The following is a 24,804-nucleotide window of genomic DNA, read 5'->3' as shown; positions in this document are numbered from 1 at the left end:
GATTCAGCCTTGGAAATTAGGGACAATTGTTTAAGAAAGAGCTCTATAATTTCTTTTCATTTTAAAGAGAGGTAGGCATCAGATATAATCATGTTGTTTGATTACTTAATTTTTCTTAAGATGATTTTCTACTTTGTAAATCTCTATCTGATTTTCATAATACCCTGAGTAAATAACTAGTAGGATGACATCTATTACATAGTATCTGCATAAAAGATATGGGCACTTGAACAAAACTGTACACTGATTGAGGTGATTCACCTTTGGAAAGGTACCTATCAAAACTCATAGAAAAAGAAATCAATAGCTTGATTAGTTCACATCCATTACTGAAACTCAATTGTGAAGTTAAAAATCTTCCCTCAAACCTCAGGATTAGATTCACACAGATGCAGTTTTAGATGCTGACTCCATAGCTTGCATTATTCCAGCCTTAGTCTACCTCTCTGTGCGTCAGCATCTTCCTTTGTTGTATAAAAATTATAACCCCACCTTATAAAACTTCTCTGAGACTTGGGTGAGTTTCTACCTGGGAACCAGCAAGCTTAGTGAAATCTGGTGCATAGAAAGCAATTTTAAAAATAGTTGCTTTGATTTTGAGTTGATTAAATCTCTTTTTTTTTCTTTTCTCCCCACAAGGTAGGGCCCTGCTTTGTAGACCAGACCAACCTCAATTCCTCACCTTTCTGGTTCAAGGGATTACAGGTTCACACTCTGATGACCAGCTGCCTTGGTCAAATTTTTATCGTTATTTGAACACTGAAGATCAAAAATGGTCTTATCTCTGGAACCTCAAGGTTAGTCTTGACAGTTTATGGTTGAGCATATGAATATATATTTATTGACAATGTATCCTTGTATATGTTGTAAATCTGTAGTATGAGCATTATAAATACATATAATAGGATTTTCAAAGGCTGTGGTAAAATAAATACAAACTTGAATACTTCTAGCACTCTATTATAGTGTCTGTTTTCCCCATATGAAAGTGCTTTGAAGACCATATGAGCATAGTTCATATTCCCCTTCAAGTCAATTAAACTTCACAAGTATGGTGAATACTATTAGAAGTCCTTTGAAAAACAGAAAGCTTTCTAGCATGATTTCTTACTTTAAAGAATTCATACTCTTATTGGAAAAGTTATACATTGTTGAAATATTTTGCTCATTTTTTGAGACAGGGTCTCACTATTTAGTTCAGACCTAAAACTCACTATGTCACATAGGCTAACCTGAATCAGGATCTTCCCATCATAACTTTCCAAGCACTGGAAAGCACAGGTATGTGCTACCACATCTGGATTGAATCTTTTTCTTTAAAAAAAAATAGACAAAATAATATTTTAAGCAAAAGAGTAAAATGATGGGATTTCTAATAAAGCCAACAATGGGATATAATCAGGCTCCAAATAACTTTGAAGTATAATAGAAAATCAGTACAGCAAAAGAACAAAACTGGCTCGAAGATAATGAGAAGTGAATATGGATGGATGGAAGAAAAGGTCAGTCTAGCTAGGAGTGAAAGGCATTACGTATTGAGTACTGGTGATAAAGTCTACAGATGAGGCTGGGACCTGGGGGGGAGGTAACATGCTTTTATGTATGGAACATGTATTCCAAGCCAAGTGCTGTTCCTCATGCCATCTTGATTAATGCACTTTTTTGGGAAAAATAATAATTATCTCTATTTCAAAATTGAAGAAATAGAGCACCAGAAACTTCACACAATTGGCCCTATTTCATCTTGGAAATTCAAGGTTCCCCGTCTGTTCATCTCCTCTGTACCTTTATCTGCGTATTCAAGCATGGATGGACCCAGTCACAAGAGGATACATTTCTCTTTCTAAAAACTCAGGATAGCCAACCTCAAATGAGCCTTCCACACCGCCTCCTACCACGTCTCTCTGTTCAGTTTATGCTGCTATTCTATAATAACCCTTTCAAACATGCCCCATTGTCAAATACCACCTCCACATGTTTATCAGATAATCATACCTCCTGCTTCAAAGGAAAAAGTAATTGAGATCATCAGACAGAAGTTCAACTGTAATTTAGATCCTGTCATCCGCTATTTCTCAAAGTTTGTCTTTCTTTTCCCTAATGAGCCTTTCCCTCCTGCTTTAAAACTTATTCTCCTCGCTTGCAATAAAAATGAAAATGGCCCATCTCTCTGTCCCATCTCTCCCCATCACATCTAAAATTCTTTCAAGTTATTTATGCCTGATGTCCCCACTCCCCTGGCTCCTTACCTGGAACAAGTATTGTTCTAATCCCTCTCCTTTTATTCTATGGTTTTTACCCACCTACATTATCTAGTTACATCAACAAGTTCCATCTCTCTCTAGGCCAGATCTCTATTCTGAACTCTACACTTTTAAAAACCAGTCCTTTCCTTGGCATTATCTTTTGGCTAGCTCATTAATATCTCAGACTGAACCCTCCTTAACTTGAACACATTATCTTCGGCCTGTATTGGATCTTTTAGTATTTCTTTATTGAGTAGTCCATTCAGTTATGCTAGCCCAAATATTCTTTAGGTGCCTTTCTCATTTTTCCCTCCTGTTCTATAATTAATCTATCACCTTGTGCTAGGTATCATACCTACTACATAGTCTCTAATCACATTAATTTATTTCAATCTCCATCACTCACCTTCCAACAGCATCATGCCCTCCTTTCGTTTGTTTTGTTTTTCTATTATTTTTGAGATTATAATATAATTTTATTGTTTCTCCTTTCCCTTTATTCTCCCCAACCCTCCCATATACCCCTTCTTTCTCTCTTTGAAATTTATGGCCATTTTTTCATTAATTGTTTATATATATATATTTCTAAATATAATCTCCTCAGTCTGTCATTCTGTATTACATTACTTGTGTGTATGTTTTGAGGGCTGACTATTTGGTATTGTCTAACTAACTGGTGTGTAATACCCTGGAGAAGACAGTTTCTCCTGTTCTCAGAACTCCTTAGTTACCTGTGAAGTCTCAGCCACTCTTGAGTGTCTTCCATTCTGTCTCAGATGCAAGAAGAAAGAACATTTGGAAATGTGAATCTCACATACACTATTGAGTACACACACACACACACACACACACACACAGAGTTCCCTTTAATGTTTTCCATTACTCACAGAGTAAAAAGAATACATTACTTAAAGGAGCCTAACTGTGTATGTTTGAGTTCTTACCTACCCAGCTCCTGTAAATTTGTACTAAGCCCTACCCTTCCTTCTGAGCTTCCATCCACAATTCTCATCTCCCCCAGTGCTTAATGTTAACTTCCACCATAAGAGCTTTACATGTGCTGTTGCCACTATTTACAGCTTCCCCCACAGTTCTCCATGTCAGTAACATCTACTCAGCCCTCAGGTATCAGCTCATCTGTCACTTGTTCAGAAAATCCTCCCTTCCCAAATGCCCATGATGAGCTCAAACTAATCTATAGAGGAGTGTTGTGCAATCATGTCCTCTTCTTTGTAGCAGTTATCACAGCTGCAGTTTTACTTATGTTTCTACATGGCTGCCTTCCTCAGGAAGACATATGGACCAAAGCATCATCTTTTACTGTGCACCATTGTAAACTAAGTTTCTAATGAGTTCCTAGACCATGATAGGTGTTCAGTACAGAAATTTTGGCTTACTAAATAAATGGAAAGGGTGAGGTCAAAATAGCAGCATGACATGGTACCAAAGAAGATTAAGAGACAAAGGAGACAGAGTGCTCAGAGGTTATGCATTTCACTTTTGGGGAAAATCACAGAGGACTGATAATATTCACAGAAAAAAAGAAACCATCCTGTTTCTTAGACCTGAATGTGTGCAACTTGAGGTAGGAGTGAAAATGGCACTCAGTAAACTGCACAAGTGAGTCACAATCGCTCTTCAATTCGAATCTGTCAAAATAAAATCATGTGTATTCATTTTAGACAAATTGGCGTTTTGAATTCATCTTCCTGAGAAGCATATTATCTATGATGTAGAAATAATTATGGCAGAAGACAACTACTAGCTTCTGCCACAGCCTTGATCATAATTAATTCTGCTTGCATATACAGAAAATCTGAAGTGTGTATAGAACGCTTTAAGATCATTTTGTCATGAGAAAGTAAAAGAATCAGAAGTCTTCAATCAACTATATAGACCAGTTAATTAAAGCACAATGATAAAGAAGAAAGTCAAAATTAACTAAGCGGTACATCTTGCCTTAAGCTAATGAGAATATTGTTTTTACCATCAGAGTTATGCCCTGTCAGGGCTTGTCAGAGGGGCATTTGGTTTCATTAGCACACAAATTCAAGATTTCTGCTTTTAAATGTGGCCAAAACCATAAGCAAAAGGAGGAGTGGCAAGACCTGGGGTTCCAGTTTTACAATGATTTCATTTCAGCCTACTGGATTTGCAACTCTCTGCCTAACAGAGAGTCCTTTTCAGAAAGGTCTTCCTTACACCCATTATCTTGCAGTTATTCCACTTTGCTTCCTTCAGCAGCCAATAAGCACATGAAAACCTGCTCAATATCTTTAGGAAAAAGTAAATTAAAACCATACAGATCTTGGCTCACTCCAGTCACGATTTCAATCATTGAGAAAACAAGCATCAACTAATGTTGTCAAGGGTATGGAAGAAAAGGAACATTTACGCAAGTCTTGGTAAAAATACAAACTGGTCCAGGCACCGTGAAAATCAGTATAGAGGAATGAAATTTTCTATTTAAAAATCTAAATATGGAACTACCATATAACCCAGCTCAGCCATGCCTAGATATATATCTGAAAGAATCTGAGTCAGTATACCACAGACACATCTGCACACCCATATTTATCACTTTTCATAATAGCAGCGTTATGGAATAAGCCTAGGTGCTGCCAAGTGATGGATGAATAAGTAAAATATCCTATATGTACATAATGGAGTTCTATTCATCCATAACGAAGAATTGTGCCCTTTGCTGATAAGTGGATACAACCGGACGTCAACATATTAAAGGAAATAAGTAAGGCAGGGAAACACAAATACATTTTTTCTCTCATTTGTGAATCCTAGAATTCTTTTTAGATACAAAAAATTATATGCATCTATAACATATATAATAAAAGATGAAAAGAGACTGGGAGAAGGAAAGAGACTAGAGGGACAGAGAAAGAGAAAGGATGAACCCCTAAATGCATGTGCCCCCAAATATGTCAAAGCCAAGAGAAAGAAATGCAAAGACTGTACTCAACATAACCCAGGAGAAACAACCGTTGATACTAAGAAGCTAAGTTCTACAAATGCTGAACAGCACAAAAAAACTGCAATCATCCAAATAGCTCAAGATATACATTTCAAAGGAGGGCATCACACTGCTAAACTAAAACATTACAGTGAACTTGCTAGCCCAGGAATTGAAAACCAATGGGGAGCTCAAATTACAGCCATTCCCTGGAACAATATCCACCTTCAACGTGTTCGTATCTCTGATAGAAACCAATCAAATATCAATAGCTCTTTAAAATGGGAATCTGTTAAGAATGGGGGAGATATAGCAGTCATCCCTTGGTGGGGGAGGATTTTGCATCAAAAAGATTGAATGGGAGATTTTGGGAGATTTTTCTGACATATAGGAACCCAAACTTCCATGGTTAAAATAGAGCAATATAAAAAGTGTTATTTTCTCGGCAATCTCTGGTATTTTCAATTGCTAAGTCTAGCAATCTGTGACAATGGGGTAACGAACGTGTTCAGGGTCATTAGTGTGCAATATGAGCTGATCGTGAACGTAAACCACCTTGATAATTTCATTGGTGCTCTTAATCCACATGTACTTTGTGTTTTAGTAAATTAAGCAGTGCAAACTTTCTCTATAGCCGTTATTCTGGAGATGTTAAATTTACAGGACTTCCCCTTCATCAGTCTGTCTCTTTTCTCCTTGTGATAAAGATTTTTTTCTTATGGCCTCTAAATGGTATACTTATCGCCATTGGATATAATGGCTATCCTGCTCAGAAATAAAATTTCACAAGTGATTGAGGCAGCTACAATGCTAACCATGTCAGCTCCATCATTTTGATACATGCTGTCTACACACACACACACACACACACACACACACACACACACACGAGCTTCTACTTCCTGAGAACTGGTATTAAAAGAAAGGCATATTTCTCAACTGAACAAGATGACATAGACTCACTTTCCCCTGCATCTCACCACTAAGTACAACTGCAAGCCCTTTGGGGGTCAAACAGACCCATTCATGGGGTCCCGTATCAGATATCCTGCATATCAGACATACATTACAATTCATAACCATAGAAAAATTATAGTTATGAAGTAGCAACAAAACAATTTTATGGTTAGGGGTCACTACAACATGAGAAACTATATTAAAGGGTCACATGAGGAACTATATTATATTAGGAACATATAACTACAACAGGAATTAGGAGGCATCTGGACTATGATTTAAGAAAGCAAGCCGGGTCAGCACCTACCACTTCATCACCCAGGCAAACAAGCTTTTCTTTCTTTCCTTTTTTTTCTTCTCTTGTTGCTAAAAGCTCCTTTTTTTAAAACAATATTTTAAGTAGATAATGCAGTCACATGGTTCAAATAGAGTTTTTAGCAACAGAATATAGTCCAAATAGGCTTACTCTCCTTCTGGATCAAATAGGAGGCTACCAAAATTCTGCAAGCCTGACACCATCAGCAAAGAAAAGTAACTGGGCGACCTGCTACCAATACGCAGTCAAAAAACAGCTCTCTGCTCCCGCCAGGACTGAGTCCCCTTGACTCACCAGTACACATCTGTTTAACAGCACTTGATCTGCAAAGACTTTTTCTCCCATTGCCCCAAGAGTGTCTGTACCCACAGAGAAACACAAACTCAAAAAGAGATCACAATAGAGTCAATAGCTGCAAGTTCTCTGCCCCAGGCAGGGTCTTTGTCTCTGAGCTCTTTCTCCCCATTCAGAGACAAGAAGCAACCCAGGAGCAGTAGGTGGCCTGGCCCAGGGAGCTTGATGGAAGGCTTCTTTTTCTTTTTTTTTTTTCTTTCTTTCTTTCTTTCTTTCTTTTTTTTTTCTTTTTTTTTTTTTGTCGGACACACAGAGAAAGCTAAATCAAGAAACATCACCAATAAATCATCCCACTGCCCAGCCCCATTGTGAGACAATCTGGACATGCTTCCTGAGGAGAACTTTCATGTTTCTCAAACAGGCAGCACCACCAGGGACCAATGGGAGCCACTGAGTCACAAAATAAACAATGTAAGACAAAATAACACTGCAGAGACTCTTAAAAATAATCTGTAGTTATAAGTATAGCCCGCAAAGGTAGATTAAGACTTATGTGCTAAACAGCTGCCTGCTGAAATTAATTTTTTGAAATAAGACCCAGACTCTCCTCACATTGACAAAACAACCAGGACACAAGCCCAATTAAAATGAGAAAAAATAATCAAGTCATACTAACACCAAGAGGACCCAGATGTTAGAACTATCTGACAAAGATATTTATTGAATTTTATTGTCAACAGTTTATTGTACAAAGTAATGGCTTTTGTCATAACATTTCCATGCACTCATATAATGTACAATTAATCATATTTGCCACACCCTTACCCCCCTCTCTGAACCTGTTCCTCTTCTCTAATAATCCCCTTCTATTTTCATCTGTTTCATTTTCTAGATTCCACCGATAAGCAAAAGGTATGCTATATTCAGCTTTGTCAATCTGGCTTAGTCTGCCTAATGTGACAATACAAAAATCTTTAACAAAATATTAGTAGCTTAAATGCAGCCGTCTGTAGAAGTTCTAAACCATGGTCAAGTGGTGTTAGATACAGATATGGAAGGCTTGTTAAACACTGCATAATCCACCATATCAACATGTTAAAGAGGAAAATGATATGCCCTTACCAATTGATGCATAGAAAACATTTGACAAAAATCTCACATCCATTCATGATAAAATCTCACTGTGGTTAAGAAACAGAAGGGATGTGCAGCAACTTGAAAAAGAGAATTATTAAGAAACCCACAGCAGAGGACAGACAGCTAGATAGCTCAGAGGTTAAGAACACTAGCTGCTTGCTCTTCCAGAGAACCCAAGTTCCATTTCCCCTGCTCATAGCTAATTAATCTGCAACTCTCCACTTCCAGGGAACCTGACTCTCTCTTCTGGCCTCTGGGAGCACTGGGCATCCAAATAGTGCACAGTCATGCACACAGGAAAAAGCACATTTCAATAAAAAGAAAAATTAAAAAAGAAAAGAATCCTGAAACAAATATCAACTATAATGGTGAAAGACTGAATATTTTCCCACTAAGATTGGGAATGAAGCAAAAAGTCTCACTACATTTATCTAAAGCAAGATAGGCAAAAGAAATAAAAAGTCCAGGGCTAGAAGTCTTCAGACTTAACCCCCAAAACCGTAATCTATAAAAATAAATTGATAAATTGGACTTTTTCACAACTGGAAACTTCTGTCCTGTGAAAACCCTTATGAGAGCTACTTTTAAAATTCTAAGGATCAGAAGTCCTTTTTACAGTAGTTACTTTCAAAGTATGTATCCAACAATCACTGAAATATATAAAGAATTTTGGAAACTAAGGTCTGAGAATAGTTGGGGTGGGATGGATATGATCAAAACACATTGTATGAAATTCTCAACAAACTAATAAAATCCAACAAATACCAGTTTTTAAAAACTAAATAGTAGCTGGGCAGTGGTGGCGCATGCCTTTAATCCCACAGCACTTGGGAGGCAGAGGCAGGGGGATTTCTGAGTTCGAGGCCAGCCTGGTCTACAGAGTGAGTTCCAGGACAGCCAGAGCTACACAGAGAAACCCTGTCTTGAAAAACCAAAAAAAAAAAAAAAAAAAAACCAAAAAAAAAAGTAAAACAAACAACTGCCTTAATTCTACTTTTAAAAACAAAAGACAAGAATATTTTAAAAAGAAATGTCAACTAAAGGGAAAGAACATTGAACATCAATGGGCATCAAGAAAAGACAAATCAAAACTGCCATGAAATATCACTACTCATTTACAAACATAATCTCTATAGGCAGCACAAAATGCTAGCAAGGAAGCAGAGAAACTGGGTTACTCTGCCATTGTGGATAGGAATGAATGTTCACCTGTACACCAGTTCTTTATAAAACTAAACCTGCAGCTACCATATATATGGTCCAGAAGTTTCACTAAGCACTTAACCACAGAGGAACAAAAACTTTGTTTTGTACAAACCCTGTACAAAACATTCATAACATTTTTGTAATAGCCTCAAGTTGGAATCAGTCCAGGTATTCTACACAATTTCAAAGGTTAGGAGAACATTTGTAAACCATCTGCATCATGTACAATGAAAAGAAGCAAACTATGTATTCATATAACCACCTACTCTGCAGAGAGGCTGTGGGTGGAGGAGGTCACATTTTAAAGGCCACATGCTGTAGAATTGCATTCATAGTTATTTTTATATTTATTTATTAATTTATTTCTGTGTATGGATGCTTTGTCTTCATGAAAATCTGTGTGCCATATGCATATCCAGGACCCTCACAGGTCAGAAGAGGGCAAGGGATTTCCTATAACTGGAGTTACAGATGGTTTATAAACTTCGAGATAAGTGCTGAGAACCAAACCTAAGTCCTATATAAGAGCAGCCAGCTCTCTTAAGAACTGAGCCATCTCTCAAGCCCCATATTTTTATGTTTTAAGATGACAAAAAATTAGAAAGACAGGACATCACCATCAAATGACAGGAACTTGAAAAAAATCTGTGTGGAGGTCAAGGATGGACAGGAGCTGGGTACAATAATTCAAAGTTCAGCTTGAGGAAGGTCTATGGTATAAAAACTACTCAAGCTTGACTTGAATGGTGGGTGCACCAATGCACACATAAACATGTACTGTATAACTAGAGAAATCTGAAAAATATCAATCTATTAGAGCAATATCAGTATTCCTTTTCTTGTACTGAAGTCTTACATAATGTTGCCATTGAGGCAAACAATTTGAGGTATACAAGGAATCTCCAACTACACTGCCATCTACAATTTTCATTAAATTTTTTGGTTAAAAACAAAACAAAGGGTGGGGTTGGGAAGATGGCTCCATGGATTAAAACACTGGCTGCTCCTCTAGAGGACCCAGGCTCAATTCCCAGTACCCACACGGCAGCTCACAACCCTCTGTGACTCTAGTCCCAGGGGATCCAATGCCCTCTTCAGCCCTCCTTGGTCACTAGGCATGCACATGGTAACAGAAATACATTCAAGTAAAATGGCATACACATTAAACAAACAAACAAATAAATAAATAAGTAAATATTTTAAAAAGAACAAAACAAATATGAAGTTTCGTATTGTCCAGGTAGTATAGTGATATCAAATATTCTCTTGCACTCCAGGGACCCCAAAATCCATGGGACCCAGCCTCCCTATTTTGCCACCTTCATTGTGTTTCTTTTTATAAACAAGTGATCACTTCATAAATTATATACATGAACCTCACTGTATGTTAAGGTAGGGATAATGTATGCAAATTCACAGGGGCCCATGGGCTTAATTGCCATTTGCTCCTTCACTCTAGATTAAATTGTGTTAGTATAATCATTTGGAGCTGGAGACCAGAGGTATAGAGTAGCTGAATATTTATGAGGCATTTTGTGGCAGATGCACCTGCCAACAGAATATTAAGTAGAACATTTACTAAGATACCAAATTCTGGTTGTGATTTGGATATATCAACTCATATTAAATCTGTGTGTTGTTCTAGCTCACACACTGCATCTGGCTTTTCTTTGAATCATGACCTCTGCAAATATAATTCAATGTGTTGATTAAATTTGTGAGAACTAATGGTGACCAGAAACTACCACAAACAGATTTGCCCATGAGGTATGAAAATCCAAAATGAGTATCTTTGAATAATAAACCGTTTTGCCAAAATTGTGCTTGATTTCAGTTTTCAAGTAAGGAAATGAAAAAAATGAAATCTTGTGTGAGAGAGACAGGCTACAGACTCCATCTATGAATCTATAGAATGTCACCCTGTGCAGGAGAATACCAATAAGGGAGGTCAAAGTGAATTAGAAACTCTTCATGCTTATCTTTCCTGATGAAAACAAGGATAGCAGAAAGAATTGATGTACATGGGCAAGACCAAATTGCCTGTTAGCTGTAGAGCCCATCACCACAGAATTGTCTGTATGAGAACTGATAATTGGATAGAGGGATTACTAGTGAGCCAATCAAAGGCCTTCAGAAAGTACACTGACTACAATCCATCTCTGCATATTTCAAGAATGGACAGTTCATAAAGTAATCCAAGACAGCTGCGGAATTCTATCAATTAATAAAGCTCAACAAATCAATGCCTCCACAGATGGAGAACTGTTCTGCCTTTAATAGACTGTAGATTTCCCAAGACGGACTCAATTCACATAATTGCATTCTGTTCAATAGAAGGGATTTCTCAAATACATGACTAAGAGGAAGTTGATATCTGTATCTTTGGAAGATTCATTGTCTTCATACATTTATACTTTAGAACAAATTCATTTTTGCATCATCTGTCTGAATGGAAATTAAGAGAACTTAAGTTTGTCATTGGTGCTCAGTGGTTGCCATAAGGATTTTTGTTACCACTTATTACTCATAAAAAAATATCATGGAACTTTGGTGAAAAGAGAAAACTAGAAGCAAAAGTTTCTTCAGATGATTTGAATTTGTGGGCCCTTACTCTACTATATCCTTCAATAGCCTATACCCCAAAATAATCAGGGCACTACATTTTCTGAAATTGAAATATCTGTACTGGTAAATCATATATAAATATGTGTGCACATGTGTGTGTATGATACATATAATTATGTATATATCATATATATTGCATATATATGATACATGTATGCAGGAGACTATCTAATGATCCCAATAGTGAAAAATAAAATATTCATGTCTAAACAAAAGTTCTTTTTCTGCATGTGTATCTAACAATTGTTACTTTTGAGGTGAGTCACTTTGGATAAGGGATTGTAATCTCTATGGAAAAACTGAAGGGTAAATTTTGCTTTGTATCCTTTCACATTGTTAAATATATTTTATTCACAACCATGTATATTGCATCACAAATTTTTTAAAATAAAAAGAAGCTTCAATCTTCCCCAGAAATAAATTTGTAATTACTAGCACCTTTACTATTATTATTTATCACCATGCTGATTAAATATTCCTGAATTATCTTCAACTGTCATGAATACTTGTTCATTAAACCCAGATAGGGTTCATGGTTTTCTGTTACATGTTCCCCCAAAGCCTTGTTCTCATGAATATAAATATATATGTATATATATTTTATGTGTAAATATATTTATTGAGATTTGAAACATAGTAATGTGCTCATTAAAATTTATTTTAAGTGTCATAATCCTTCTATGGACCATAAATAGCAATTTTTAGACAAAAGCTAAAGCTAGACATGTTGTAATCACTCATATTTATCCACCATTTTCCTAGCTGTCATATAGTCAAAACAGAAATAGAAGACATTTTATGCTATTGCCTGCCTTTAGTGGTAAGGACAGCAGTGACTCAAGCTGCTTGCCTCATTGCTGCAGGTAGGCTATCAGCACCAGAAATCCCCTGTAGAGGAAGCCCCTAAGACCCTACAAGCTTGTAGAGGGAAGGCACAAAGTCTCCTTAAACCAATGGTTCCGAACTTGTGGGTCTTGACCCCTTGGGGGGTGTCAAATGACCCTTTCACAGGGTCAACTAAGACCACTAGAAAACACAGATATTTACATTACATTATTTCATAACTAGCAAAATTACAGTTATGAAGTAGCAATGAAATAATGTTAAGGTTGAGGGTCACCACAATATGAAGACTGTATTAAAGGATTACATCATTAGGAAGGTTGAAAACCACTGCATGGTGTGGGAATAAAAGGTACACGGACCTTGTGACTAAATACAGCTCCGTTCAAATGCCAGCCACCACTTATGTGACCTTAGAAAATACTTGTAACCTCTCTTTTCTCATCTATAAAATGCCTTGACCTTGGTAAGAACTTAGTAAAAGGCAGAAACCAATATTATTAGAATAGATTAGAAACTATTCTAATAATAACCCTGAAGCCTCAGTCTTCTTTAGAGGACCTCAAGTACTGACCTCAAGTGCTTTTTCAACTCAGTCTCTGCTATTCTAACCCTCAGTTTAGGACCTTCTATTCAAAAGCTTAGAAAGAACACTTGTAGAAACATGAATAGTAGAGAGACCATTTTCTACTCTTGCTTAATTATCATTTTCAGTAATGTTTTTCTTCTGTTTGGTATGTTGGAATATTTTATCCACAAGGACTCAATCAGCCCCAGATGATGCGTTGTATATTAAAAAGTGCACAGGAGAGAAAAATAGATGGGGGTTGTACAGCACTTTACCAGTAACTAGACTTGTTTACTTAGCAGCTACATAGTGCGGGTGGGCAAGGCTCCATTATAATTTCAAAGGCTGCTGTAAAGTTTGTGTGTTCCTAAGGCCTAGACTTCTGGTTCCTTAGAACAAAGGTAAAGTTACTTTAAACTACATTGTGTAAGTTATTCAGGCTTGACTACTCAGTGCCTAACTCAGTTTTGTCATTAGAATCAGCTAGAACTACTGTCCTATATTTGGAAGGCCTCAAAAAAGAGGTAGATCAACAACAAGAACAAAATCAGTGTCTTCAGCTAAAATCATGAAAAATAGCTTTTGTATTCTTCCATGCTAGTCTCAAAGCAACAGAAACCCAGTGCAATGTGTTTCCGTCTTTAACCCAGTTAGCACCCAGACTATTGAGAAAAGCATATCCCCACAACATGCTACAGCATTCCTGGGTTTAGACCATTTTTTCTGTAACTGGCTTTCAAAATCAAAAGAACAAAACATGCACATTTCTAGAAATGTGGAAAATTCTATTGTCACTAAACACCTGCATTTCAGGGCTGCTGCTGTTGGTCATGATGGAAACTGAAAGGAAAATGGCATTGTGTTGAGAAAAAAAATATATGTATATATATATATATGTGTGTGTATATATATGTATATATATATACACATATATATATGTATATATATATACATATATATATCCAAAAAGACTATGATTAATATCATTAAACCAACAAAAGACTAAATTATCACATGTATATATGGTACATATATATGAAAGTCTTCACCAAAAGGAACCAGGACTCCTTGGTAAAATGACTAAATTCTTAGGCTGAACACACACCAAAAAATATGAAATGAACCTGCAGTATTCTTCTTTTCCCAGAAGGCCAGAAAATGTGCAAAGAATGACAGAATGTGTCAAAGGGACATAAACCAGATTGAAGAGCTCCCACTGGCCAAATAGGGAACAATTGTCATATCGAAATAAACAATACTAACAGGTGGAAACCTAGTGAATAAAATTTGAGTCTATAATTCTATGCCTACATAGACACAAATTAATTAATTACTTTGGAGGACGTCTCCCTTAAATAGAATAAACACAAGCTAATGTGAAACTTTGCCATCATCATGTTCCCACCATCATAGTTGTGATTAATCTAAGCAAGAACCTTGAGTATAATGTAAAACTATTGGATGGAAGCTAAATAGGAGGATATTTACATTGTCTCCAAACACCTCCACAGAAACTAATTGAAAATAAAAAAGACAACACATTTCCAGTGACAAAATCTGGCAGATATCAAAATCAAGTGAGCAAATTTATCATTATGAATATGGGGACAATTTGGGCTCATGTTTCTACTGAGATGAGAAACATTATCATCACTTTTGCAGTATTCTTACAAAAAAAAAAAAAAAAAAAGCCAGAATCTAGTTACCAAAGGTAGACAAATCTAAACTAAGGCATGGTCTACAAAACAACCAGACTACATAATAGAAATGTCTAGGTTTTTTTAAAAAGTGAAAGGCTGGGAATGTAAGTAGACTTGGTAGCTAGATGCAATGAATGGTTATAAAACAGACCTTAGACCAAACCAAAAAATAGCTGAGGGAAGTTAAGATGATTAGCTAAATTTTGAGATCAGCTAGGAATTAAACATTAATGTTGTATCCATGTTAAATTTTTTTCTTTTGTTCATTGCAATATGGTTAAGACAATCTCTTGTCCTTAAGGAGCATACACTGAGACAAATGGTGGTAATTAGGAATGTATTCTTCTTCTTATAATCAAATGACTCAAAAACAAATAAGGGTGTGATATGGAGTGTCTCTCTGTGTGTGTGTGTGTGTGTGTGTGTGTGTGTGTGTGTGTGTTACAGATATACAGAGAAAGAGAGAGAAAAACAGAGAGAGGAGAGAGTGCATAGCAGGAAAATTAAAGACTGAGGTGAGGAAGGGGAGAATGACAAAGCATGTGGATGGAAAGGGTTAACCTTTGACAAGTGTGGGTAATTAATCTTTAGATTTTTCTTATTGTTCTACATTTTCCATGAGTTTGAAGTTATATTAAAACAAGAGGGAAATTAAAACAAGTGTTTTCCCTACATCGAAAATCAGGTGGCAAAATTGTGGGAACCTTGGGTGCCATGGAGGAAGGCAGAGCCTTGATCTAGGAATAGATAATTTTAGCCTTATTTGTGAGCAGAGCTATGATATACCAATTCTACTCTTGCTGAGATTAAAAAAAAAAAAAAAGTGAAGTTACTCACAGCAGCGCAGTCTCCTGTCAATAGTTGGACTTATCTTGTGGATGAGCCAAACATCATCTTCCCAACTAACTATATTTCCATATAAACATGTCATAAACTCCTCAGTTTCCAGGATGCGGTCCCAGAGATGAAAGTAATACAGGCTGCTCGTAAAGCGAGGTATCATAGCTTTAACCTGACCTTCTCCATTCCTGGGAAAGTGCCCCAAGACCAAAGTCCCGTTAGGAGACAGACTATGTGGCTGGTCCATTATTGCAAGTATCCTTTCTTTGTTCCGGAAGAGCTCTAATCTGCCCTTCACACCATCCCATACCAAGCACAGGGTATGCCAATGAAATGGAATCAGGTGATAACTGACATAAAAGGTCTTGCCAAAGTTGTACAGTATCAGCTGCTGATGGTCTCCTGCAAGTCCAAGGTCTACATCTTCTCTACCCAGGAGCGTGTTATTGGTAATGTAGAAGAAGGCCATCCAGTAATGTGAGCTGTTAGTCATCGATATCAGATCAATACATGCTGTGAGTTGGCTGAGTTCAGGCATGGTGTTGGTCAGGCTAACATACATCTCGCCTTCACTATAAAAATCCAGCCTTTTTCCTTTCAGTGAAAGTAAATCTGTCCAAATTTGGAGAAAAGAAAAAGAGAAAACAAATGAAATTTCAGTTGATTTTTTCTATCATCTTTGGCAGTATAGTCAAATTGTACAATAAAATTATGAGTCAATCTTGATGCAAATAAGGAAATAGTAGATACACAAAAATCATCTCTATTTGACATTGACATTGACGTGTGATTCTTTTGGCAGAAGAATCTCTCCCTAATTCTATTTTGCCTGGGCTAATATAAAAAGTTAGCTTAGTGTCCCCCAAGCATGCACCAGCTGAACAGTTTAAAGACATAGTTAGAAGTACATGATGGAGAAGGCCAAGGAAAGGCAGCCTGGACTTCAAATTTGCTATACAATCCTCATGCATATAATCAAAAGAGAAATATTTCCACCCTCCTAACTGCCTAATATGGCATTCCTGATGCTATAGCAATTTGTTTCTCTAATGCCTTTTTCTGAGCCAAATTACGGATTTCTTCTGCCTCTTGAGACTGCTTCTCATTGAAAGACCCTGACAAAGGATTTCAGGCTGCATAACTGGACAGCATAGAAGCTCTGTAGTGTCTGCTGGGCCTCAGAAATAGTAGACATGACTCTATCCAAGGGCATCCTTCCATATCCTTCCTAAGGCTCACATTGAGTTAAAGATCTCAAGGCATCCACAGAACCAGTTACAGACAGCATGGGAGGCTTGGTTTTGGCATTCATCAGCTTTCTGCCCTTGGCCTCAGTGTTTGCTTCAGAAAAATGAAGATTTGGAGTAAAAGGGTTACATATCTGCCTCCAGAAGGAGCCATCCTTTACATTAGAGTCTATACCAGATAACCCCTACCTTCACAGTCTTTTAAGATTCTTTGAAGATTACGTGAGATGGTATTCACAAAGTTTTTTAAAACATCTCTGAAACATCTCCTTTGGTACTCTTTCTTATTTATTCTTCTACAATTGTTCTTTGATCAAAGTTTCCATTATCCTCTCTTATCCATTTCCTCCCTCCCAGCAAATCTTTTCTTCCAAAGTTCCTTCCCTACTTTCCTGTCTATTTTTTATGAATCCATTCCATTGAATAAGAGCTGCATGCATGAGTATGTGGGATATATTTGTCCAAGTGAGAACAATGTGCCAGTGGCTGCACCACTGAGGAATTCAACTCACTCTCTCTATAACTTTTAACAGTCTATAACTGCTCTGGGAAGAGGAAGGCCTTATGACCCCTTTTTGCATCAGTGATGGAATGTTAATGGGCCCAGTCTTATGTAGGTTCAACATTATGTTCATAGGTGCAATATCCACATCCTGTCCAGAAGACAGTATTTCACTATATTCTTTCCCATCATCCTGCTCTTGCATTCTACCTCCTTTTCCACAGTGTTCCCTGAGCCTGTCTCAAGCTGTGGTACATACTTCCACACATCCTCAACTTACATGTGTACACATACACACATTCTCATTTGCATGTGCACACACATACACATGCTACATCCACATGCAGGAGCTGCTATTGTTCCCAGCTTATGTGATCATATTATCTTATCATCATATGGCTAATAAATTATTAAAGCCACAAGATAAAAATCACCATGAAGTCCAGGAATCAGTTATTGTTAGTTAACATAGTTATTGTTGTTGTTGTTGTTGTTGTTGTTCAGCTCAATAAAATGATATCAAATCACTTAAGAATGTCACTTATGGTGGGCATAAATCTTTAGGGTTTACTTGGCCCTTTAAAAAGAATGTATCAGGGGCTGGGGGTTTAGCTCAGTGGTAGAACACCTTGCAGGCCCTGGGTTTGATCCTCAAATCTGAAAAAACAAAAAGAGGTAAAAAGAAGGTATCATAATCTTATATGCTCTCTGGGGGCCTCTTCTCCCTTTAATTCACTAATACAAAGCCAGTTACCAAATGAAATGAATGATCAACTTACAAAATTAGAAATATAATAAAGACTAACAGTATAAAAAAAGTATATCATTTCACTATTTTCAAACATATTAAAAGAATGACACACTGTTTTTTCCAGTAGACCAATTTTATAACTATTTTCTTTTGAGTTAGGGTCTTGGTATATAGCCCAAGCTACCCAGGCTGAACTCAAAAATCATGACCCTCACATCTCTACCCTACCCCTTACTGTTCTGGGAATACAAGTATGTGCTATCATGCCCTGCTCTAGTCAAGCTAAAATTTTAACAAGTTGAGAATACCTAGTATTGACAAGCCTGTGGGGAAATGAGTCATCCTTCCATGCTGCTGGTGGGAGGACCAATTAAGAAGCATTTTTGAAGAGCAATTTGTGAGTGCCTGTGACAATTTTTATTGTGTATAATTGCAGGTATACTTTTGACCTTGCAATTCCAGTTCTATTAGTTTATTCTAGACAAATATACATATACACAGAGAAAAACTTACAGAGATGCAGATACAAGTATACATCATTGTGGCCATGGGATTTTTTTAGTTTGAACAACTTCATACTCATATACAATATGTTGTGATCACATCCCACCTCAGTACCCTGTCTCAACCCCTCCCCAGTCCTGTCAATCTTCTTCTTTCTAACTTGGCCTCTTTCTACCCTCTCATTCCTCCTGTCTTCCTCTCTTTGTTCCTACAGGCTGTATGCAGGTAATCACAGCTGCTCTGTGGTCATGATTGTATGGCTCATGTCATATCTAGAAGCTTAACGTCACTCCTCTCCATCCTTTAGCTCCTGTAGCATTTCCAGTCTCATTCATGATGTTCCCTGGGATTTGACACAAATACCCTACCTATTTAGGGCTGAGCACCACTCAATGGTCACTTATTCTCAATGGTTATTCAAATCTGCAAGGATGTCTATTGAAGCAGTATTGTTAATGAAGAAAATTGTAAGTCTCTGAATGTATCAATAAATGATTAGTAATGTGGCCTCTACGCAATAGAGTATGAAAACACATGAGGTAGACTTGTATAGTCATAGGCTTTTCAACACTGAGTAGTTAGTGAAATGGGACTGAAGTGTATATATACATATCATGATGGCACATGCCTTTAATTCCAGTACTCAAGAGCCAGAACCAAGTGGTTTTCAGGTTTTTTTGTCTCCTAGCCCCTTGGGCAGGGACAATTAGTGCATATAAAGCTTTGAGGGAAGTTTCTGGAAGATAGTGCGTGCTATACTAATGTTAAATAAATCCCTGTCCCTTTGTTATGCTTCCTTTTTCCATGGCAAGATGAGAATAGGAATTATCAGACTCAGGAGGTGGGTGGGGCATCATAAAAGATGATGCAATGCTAACATTTAGGTTATTGATGTGATCATGTTCACAAACTGTGAAGCACTTTATAAATGTGAAGTGCAGTGTTTGCCCGTGTCACTGGTAGAAACCTCTTTCTTCCGTAACCTCATCTGCACCCATCTGAGCCCTCTTGCTACTTCCAGGCTTATGGCAGGGCTCTAAGGAGGCAGGACTATGACAAAATGAACAGGGCTTTGGCTCTTCTGTTTCACTAAGCAGGCAGCCTTTTCCAGTGGGTCTCTCAAGGGCCCGCTTCAAAGGCCACTTGTGTCTTTGCATATCATTTTGCAAATGTCTGCTTGGATGCTGCCATCTGTTCCCTGGTAATTCTCAAGTCCACATTGCATGATGGTTCCCCAAAGTGTGTTCTCTCTTGATTTGTATCTGTGCCATTGACCTTTATGCACCCTTTCCTTTCACTTGAAACTCCATTTGTTGCTTTTCCTACATAGAGGAAGTGGTTTGTTTCTATCATAATAGTGAGGTTTTGCTTTATTTTTGTGTTGTGTGGTTATTTTGCCTGCACATCTTCTGCAGAGGTCAGAATAGAGTATCCAAACCCCTGGTACTGGAGTTACAAACAGTTGTGTGTCATCATGTCATCATGACTTGAACCCAAGTCTTCTGGAAGAGCAGCAACTGCTCTTGGCAAAGAACACTCTCTCTAGCCCTGTATTGGTTGTTGGCTTAAAGGAATAGTGAAAATCATCAATCAAAACATAAGACCAAAGTCAGCTAGAGGACTCTGCCAGCAAGAGACAAGTACTGTGAATATGTTGGTATAGTTCCTTTTTTCTATGTAAGGGTTTTCCTTGTTTCTGGCTCCTTTTTCACTTAACATTATAGCGTAAGCGTGTTCTACTTTAAGAAAAACTCATCAGAAGCCTGATTAGAGTACCCATTGTTTTCAGGGCAAAGAACACCAGACATCATTTTATTTGTCCTGGAAATTTCACCATTTTCAAAGTGTAGAATTTCAGTGGCAGTTCACATGCTCATGTTAGTATACAACCATGATCTAGTTTCAGAGTGTTTCCTTCAACCCAAGAGAAAACTTGTACCTACCAAGCAGTGGGTCAATCTGTGTTTGTTCCTCTGCAGGTCCCTGGTAATTTGTAAGCTGATTTCTTTCTGCTCTGGGCAGTTCATTTGGCTAGTTAGTATTAAACATCAACTTGTCACAACCTAAAACCACCTGGGAACAGTCTCAATTAAGGAATTATCTAGTTGTTGGTTAACACAGGAAGACCCATCCCATTCTGGCCAGCACCACTCCCTAGGCAGGGAAAAGCTAGCAGTAAGAAGCAGGCAGGTAGCATCGATGCATTCACTTCTGCTCTCCAACTGTGGATGTGCTGTGACTGGCTGCTTACATTCCTGTCTTACTTCCCCAAAATGATGAAATATTTTAGAATTTGTGAACCAAGCAAATCCTTTCCTCCATTAAGTTTTTTTCAGAGTATTTTATCATAGTAACAAAAATGAAATTACAATATGCAATTGTACAGTATGTGGCTTCTTATGTCTAGCTTTCTTTATTTAATATATTGTAGCATGTACTGGCGCTCTTTCCCCTCCCATGGCTGAATAACATTCCATTCCATGGATATTATATTTTCTTGATTAATTAATTTATCTGTCAGCTTTTTCATCTTTACCTACTACTAACAGTGTTTTTATGATGTTTATCAGTCATTTTGTTTTGATAAAATGTTTTTAACTCTTTCGTTTTGCTGCAATTCATTCAATGCTATTCATTTTGGTTTTGTTTTGGAAAATTTAGTTTATGTTTTGTTTTGAGAAAAGGTCTCCATATACAGCCTATAGTGGCCTTGAACTCATGATCCTCCTGCCTCAGCTTCTCATATGCTGGGATTACATGTATACAGTACTGGCATGATTATTGTATGCCATTCATTTTATTTGAGCACATTTTTATCTCTTTTGGAATTCCTGGGTAATATAGTAATTTTATGTTTAATTATGTTTAATATAAGTAGCCAAATTAGTATAAACAGTTAAACAGTAATTATATTTAATATAAACAGAGAAACTGTCTTTCAGAATAACCATTTTCAAAAATGCACCATTTTACATTTCTTCTAGCAGTGTATAAGGGTTTCAATTTCTCCACACTCTCAGTAGCATTTAAGTTATTATTAATTTCAGTGGTATGAAATAGTATCTCATTGAGGGTTTGATTTGCATTTTGCTAATGATTAATGACATGGACTATTTCCTCATATTCTCTTCAGCTACTTTCATATCTTCTTCGGAGAAAGATCTATTAAGTCCATTATTTATATTTAATTGAATAGTTGAAATTAAACTAAGCATTCTTTATGTCTTATGAGTACTAGGCCATTATCAGACATGAATTGCAGATATAGTCTTTCATTCTGGTGGTTTTCCCATATCTTCGGATACATTTTTTTTTATCTTTGGATACAGTTTTAAGCATTGATTAAACCCAAATTATCAATTTTGACTTTGTTACTAGTGTTTGTGATCTTAGTGTGATCTAAGAATTCATTACCAAAGCCCAGGCTGAAGATTTGACCCTGTGTTTGCCTCTAAAAGTGTTGCTTGGTTCTGGCATTTAACTCTTGTGTTCATTTTTGTGTCAGAATTGTACATACTGTGAGGTGTTAGGGTCCCTTTTTGGCACATAGAAGGAAGTTTGTATCTGTTTACTTCATATGTGGTTCTGTCCTATTTGAGGAGACAGAGTTACAGGTGGATAGGTAGGCCAGCCTCTAGAGAGCTGTTCATTATGCACCAGTGTGAGGATGTGGACACAGAATCCAGAAAACATGATCACACTAAACTTGGGCCCTGCCCGGGGTTTTAGAGAACTTTTGGCCAAAGTCAACAGAGAACTATTTCCCCATATCAGAATCTCAAAGGAAAACTATATTAATTTTAAAATACATGAATAAAGTGTTTAGAACTCTAAAATACAAATGATCCAGATAACGTATTTAAGCTGAAAACAATGGTAAACAATCATCAGATGTGCTAACTTCTGTCTTCTTTCTTTGCAAACTTGTCTCTTAACATGTTCAAGTGGTGCAAAGATTGGTAACTGGGGTTCCATATGTACTGGCTGACATTATTTTAGAAGACAGAATAAACGGGGTTCTTCTATGATCAAGCATTGTGAGCACGTTCTGCTCATGGGGATCCAGCCATGAAAGTATCTGCTTTCCTCTTTTTGGCTGAAGACCTCTAAGCTAATCAGTCTAACAAAACATCAGTGCTTGTGTTATTAATTTGCCTAGGCTACTATGACAATGAGCCACCAACCAGATAGCTTAGACAATGTAAACCTACTGTCTCACAGATTTTGTAGTCAAAGTGTTGGGAAATGTGGTTCCATCTAAGTAATGTGTCCAGAAGAAATCTGTTCCATGGCTCTTTCTTAGTTTCTGGGGGTTTGTTGTTAATTCTTAGTATTTGTGGACCTGTAGACAAATCCTTGGGTGTGCCTTTGGTTTTACATGGCTTTTTCCCTGTGCACATGTCTAGATCCAAATCTATTCCATTAATAAAGATATTCATACTGCATTGGGCAATCACTACTCCCATATGATGGCATCTCAATAAGTCACTTTACAATAACTTTATTTCTAAATAATATCACATTCTGAGGTACTGAAGGTTAGGATTTCAACAATATAGATTTGGGGAAGGTGTGACAAGACTGACATACTGTGTAGGGCTCAAAGCCCAGTGAAATTTTGGATTCAAAGTCCATATCTCACTCAATAAGTGTATGTCCTCACACATAAACCCAGAAGCTCTCTGAAAAATGACCTTAGTAAACAGTGGTAGTGATTGAGCAGCAACTATAAGTGAACACTGGACCCTAGTCATACAGCAACTCTGGAAATGTAACCCATCAGAGAGGAGAGAAGGCAGAGCAGTTCTGGGAGAAAGCCCATTCAAGGCCATGGTCACACTTGTCCTTTGGATAGGCACTAAAGATACAGCTTATTGGGAGAAGGTTCTCCAAGTATACACTAGGCCTTGGTTTCAATTCCTAGCAGTGCAAAAAAAAAAAAAAACAACAAAGAAAACATTTCTATTGTTATAGTTCAGAGAATCTGAGCATTCTGCAAAGGGCACTCCATGCATGTCAAATGGCAATATTACTCATCAAAGGAAAGGAAAAGCTTTTATTATCATGAACCCTTGCTAATAGACATTCAAAAGCATTGAAAGCTTTGTAGACCAGATCTTTGCTGAGCAAACCCATAGCTTCTTGAGAAGCTGTATTATACAGATGTCTGATAATGCGTGGGAATTTCATTATGTGCATCACCATAACCATAATGTGAATAGCCACCAGAGTTCCTATCTGCCACCCACTAACAACACTTCCTGCTGGCCATCCAACAAAATAAATCACCTTACTCATGAATCCAGAAGCCCTTTGGAAAATTAATTTGCTATGTGTCAGTATTAGAGCACAGTAATATAATGAATATGACACAAAAGGTCTCTGGCCTTGTTAGATTACATTGCAAGGATAGAGGCAGTCAATAAGCAAGTAAATAAAATAATTACCAATTGTGAGAAGTGTTCTGAGGGAAATTAACAGCCTGATGAGCTAGATAATGGGAAAATCAGAAACAGGGGGAATAGGAATGTCTATGGTTGACATGCTAGTTAAAAGCTTCTCTGATGAAGAGCTAGTTTATTCCTCAGCAAACAAGGTTCACAGAGACATGCCATAACTCAGACACAGATAAAAGCACACAGAAGAGTCTTTCAGTGGACTGTACATGGCATTTTCAAGGAACACTAGGAAGCCACCATATCAGAGTAAGACAATGGAGAAGCATCGTAGAAAATGAGACCCAAGAGACAGAAGGGCACCAGATCATGTCATGCCTTCTAGAATTTGAATTGCAGTCTGTGGTAGGAGCTTCACGGACAGTTCTGAGTAAAAGAATTGCATGGTTTTTACTGATACACTGAAAGGTCATTCTGGCTGCTATAAGAAGTGATTGCAATAGGAACAAGGATTCCAGTTGGGAGGCTATTGAAGTGATTTGAAAGGAGATAATAGTGGCCAGACCATGCCAGCAAGGGTGATATATATATATATCACCATATATTATACATATATATTACACACACTATATATATACACTACAGACACATACCATATATATGTGTGTGTGTATATATATATATATATAATTACACCATATATT

The 24,804-nt window shown here is 37.2% G+C and overlaps 1 protein-coding gene across 1 annotated transcript in view; it reads right to left on the bottom strand.

Moving 5' to 3' along the window:
* The window catches only part of Adgrg4 (adhesion G protein-coupled receptor G4), an 84,761-nt gene extending 68,451 nt beyond the window's left edge, over positions 1 to 16,310 (bottom strand). Inside the window, exon 1 of the mRNA XM_034486268.2 lies at positions 15,698 to 16,310. Within this exon, the coding sequence (XP_034342159.1) occupies positions 15,698 to 16,262 (565 nt within the window). The 5' untranslated portion in view covers positions 16,263 to 16,310. The remainder of the gene's footprint in view (positions 1 to 15,697) is intronic.
* Between the last annotated feature and the right edge of the window lie 8,494 nt (positions 16,311 to 24,804).

The sequence above is a fragment of the Arvicanthis niloticus genome, chromosome X (assembly GCF_011762505.2).
Source record: "Arvicanthis niloticus isolate mArvNil1 chromosome X, mArvNil1.pat.X, whole genome shotgun sequence".
NCBI classification, from domain to species: domain Eukaryota; kingdom Metazoa; phylum Chordata; class Mammalia; order Rodentia; family Muridae; genus Arvicanthis; species Arvicanthis niloticus.
Note: the sequence above shows the minus strand (reverse complement) of the source record. Positions and strands in the feature narration are given on the sequence as shown.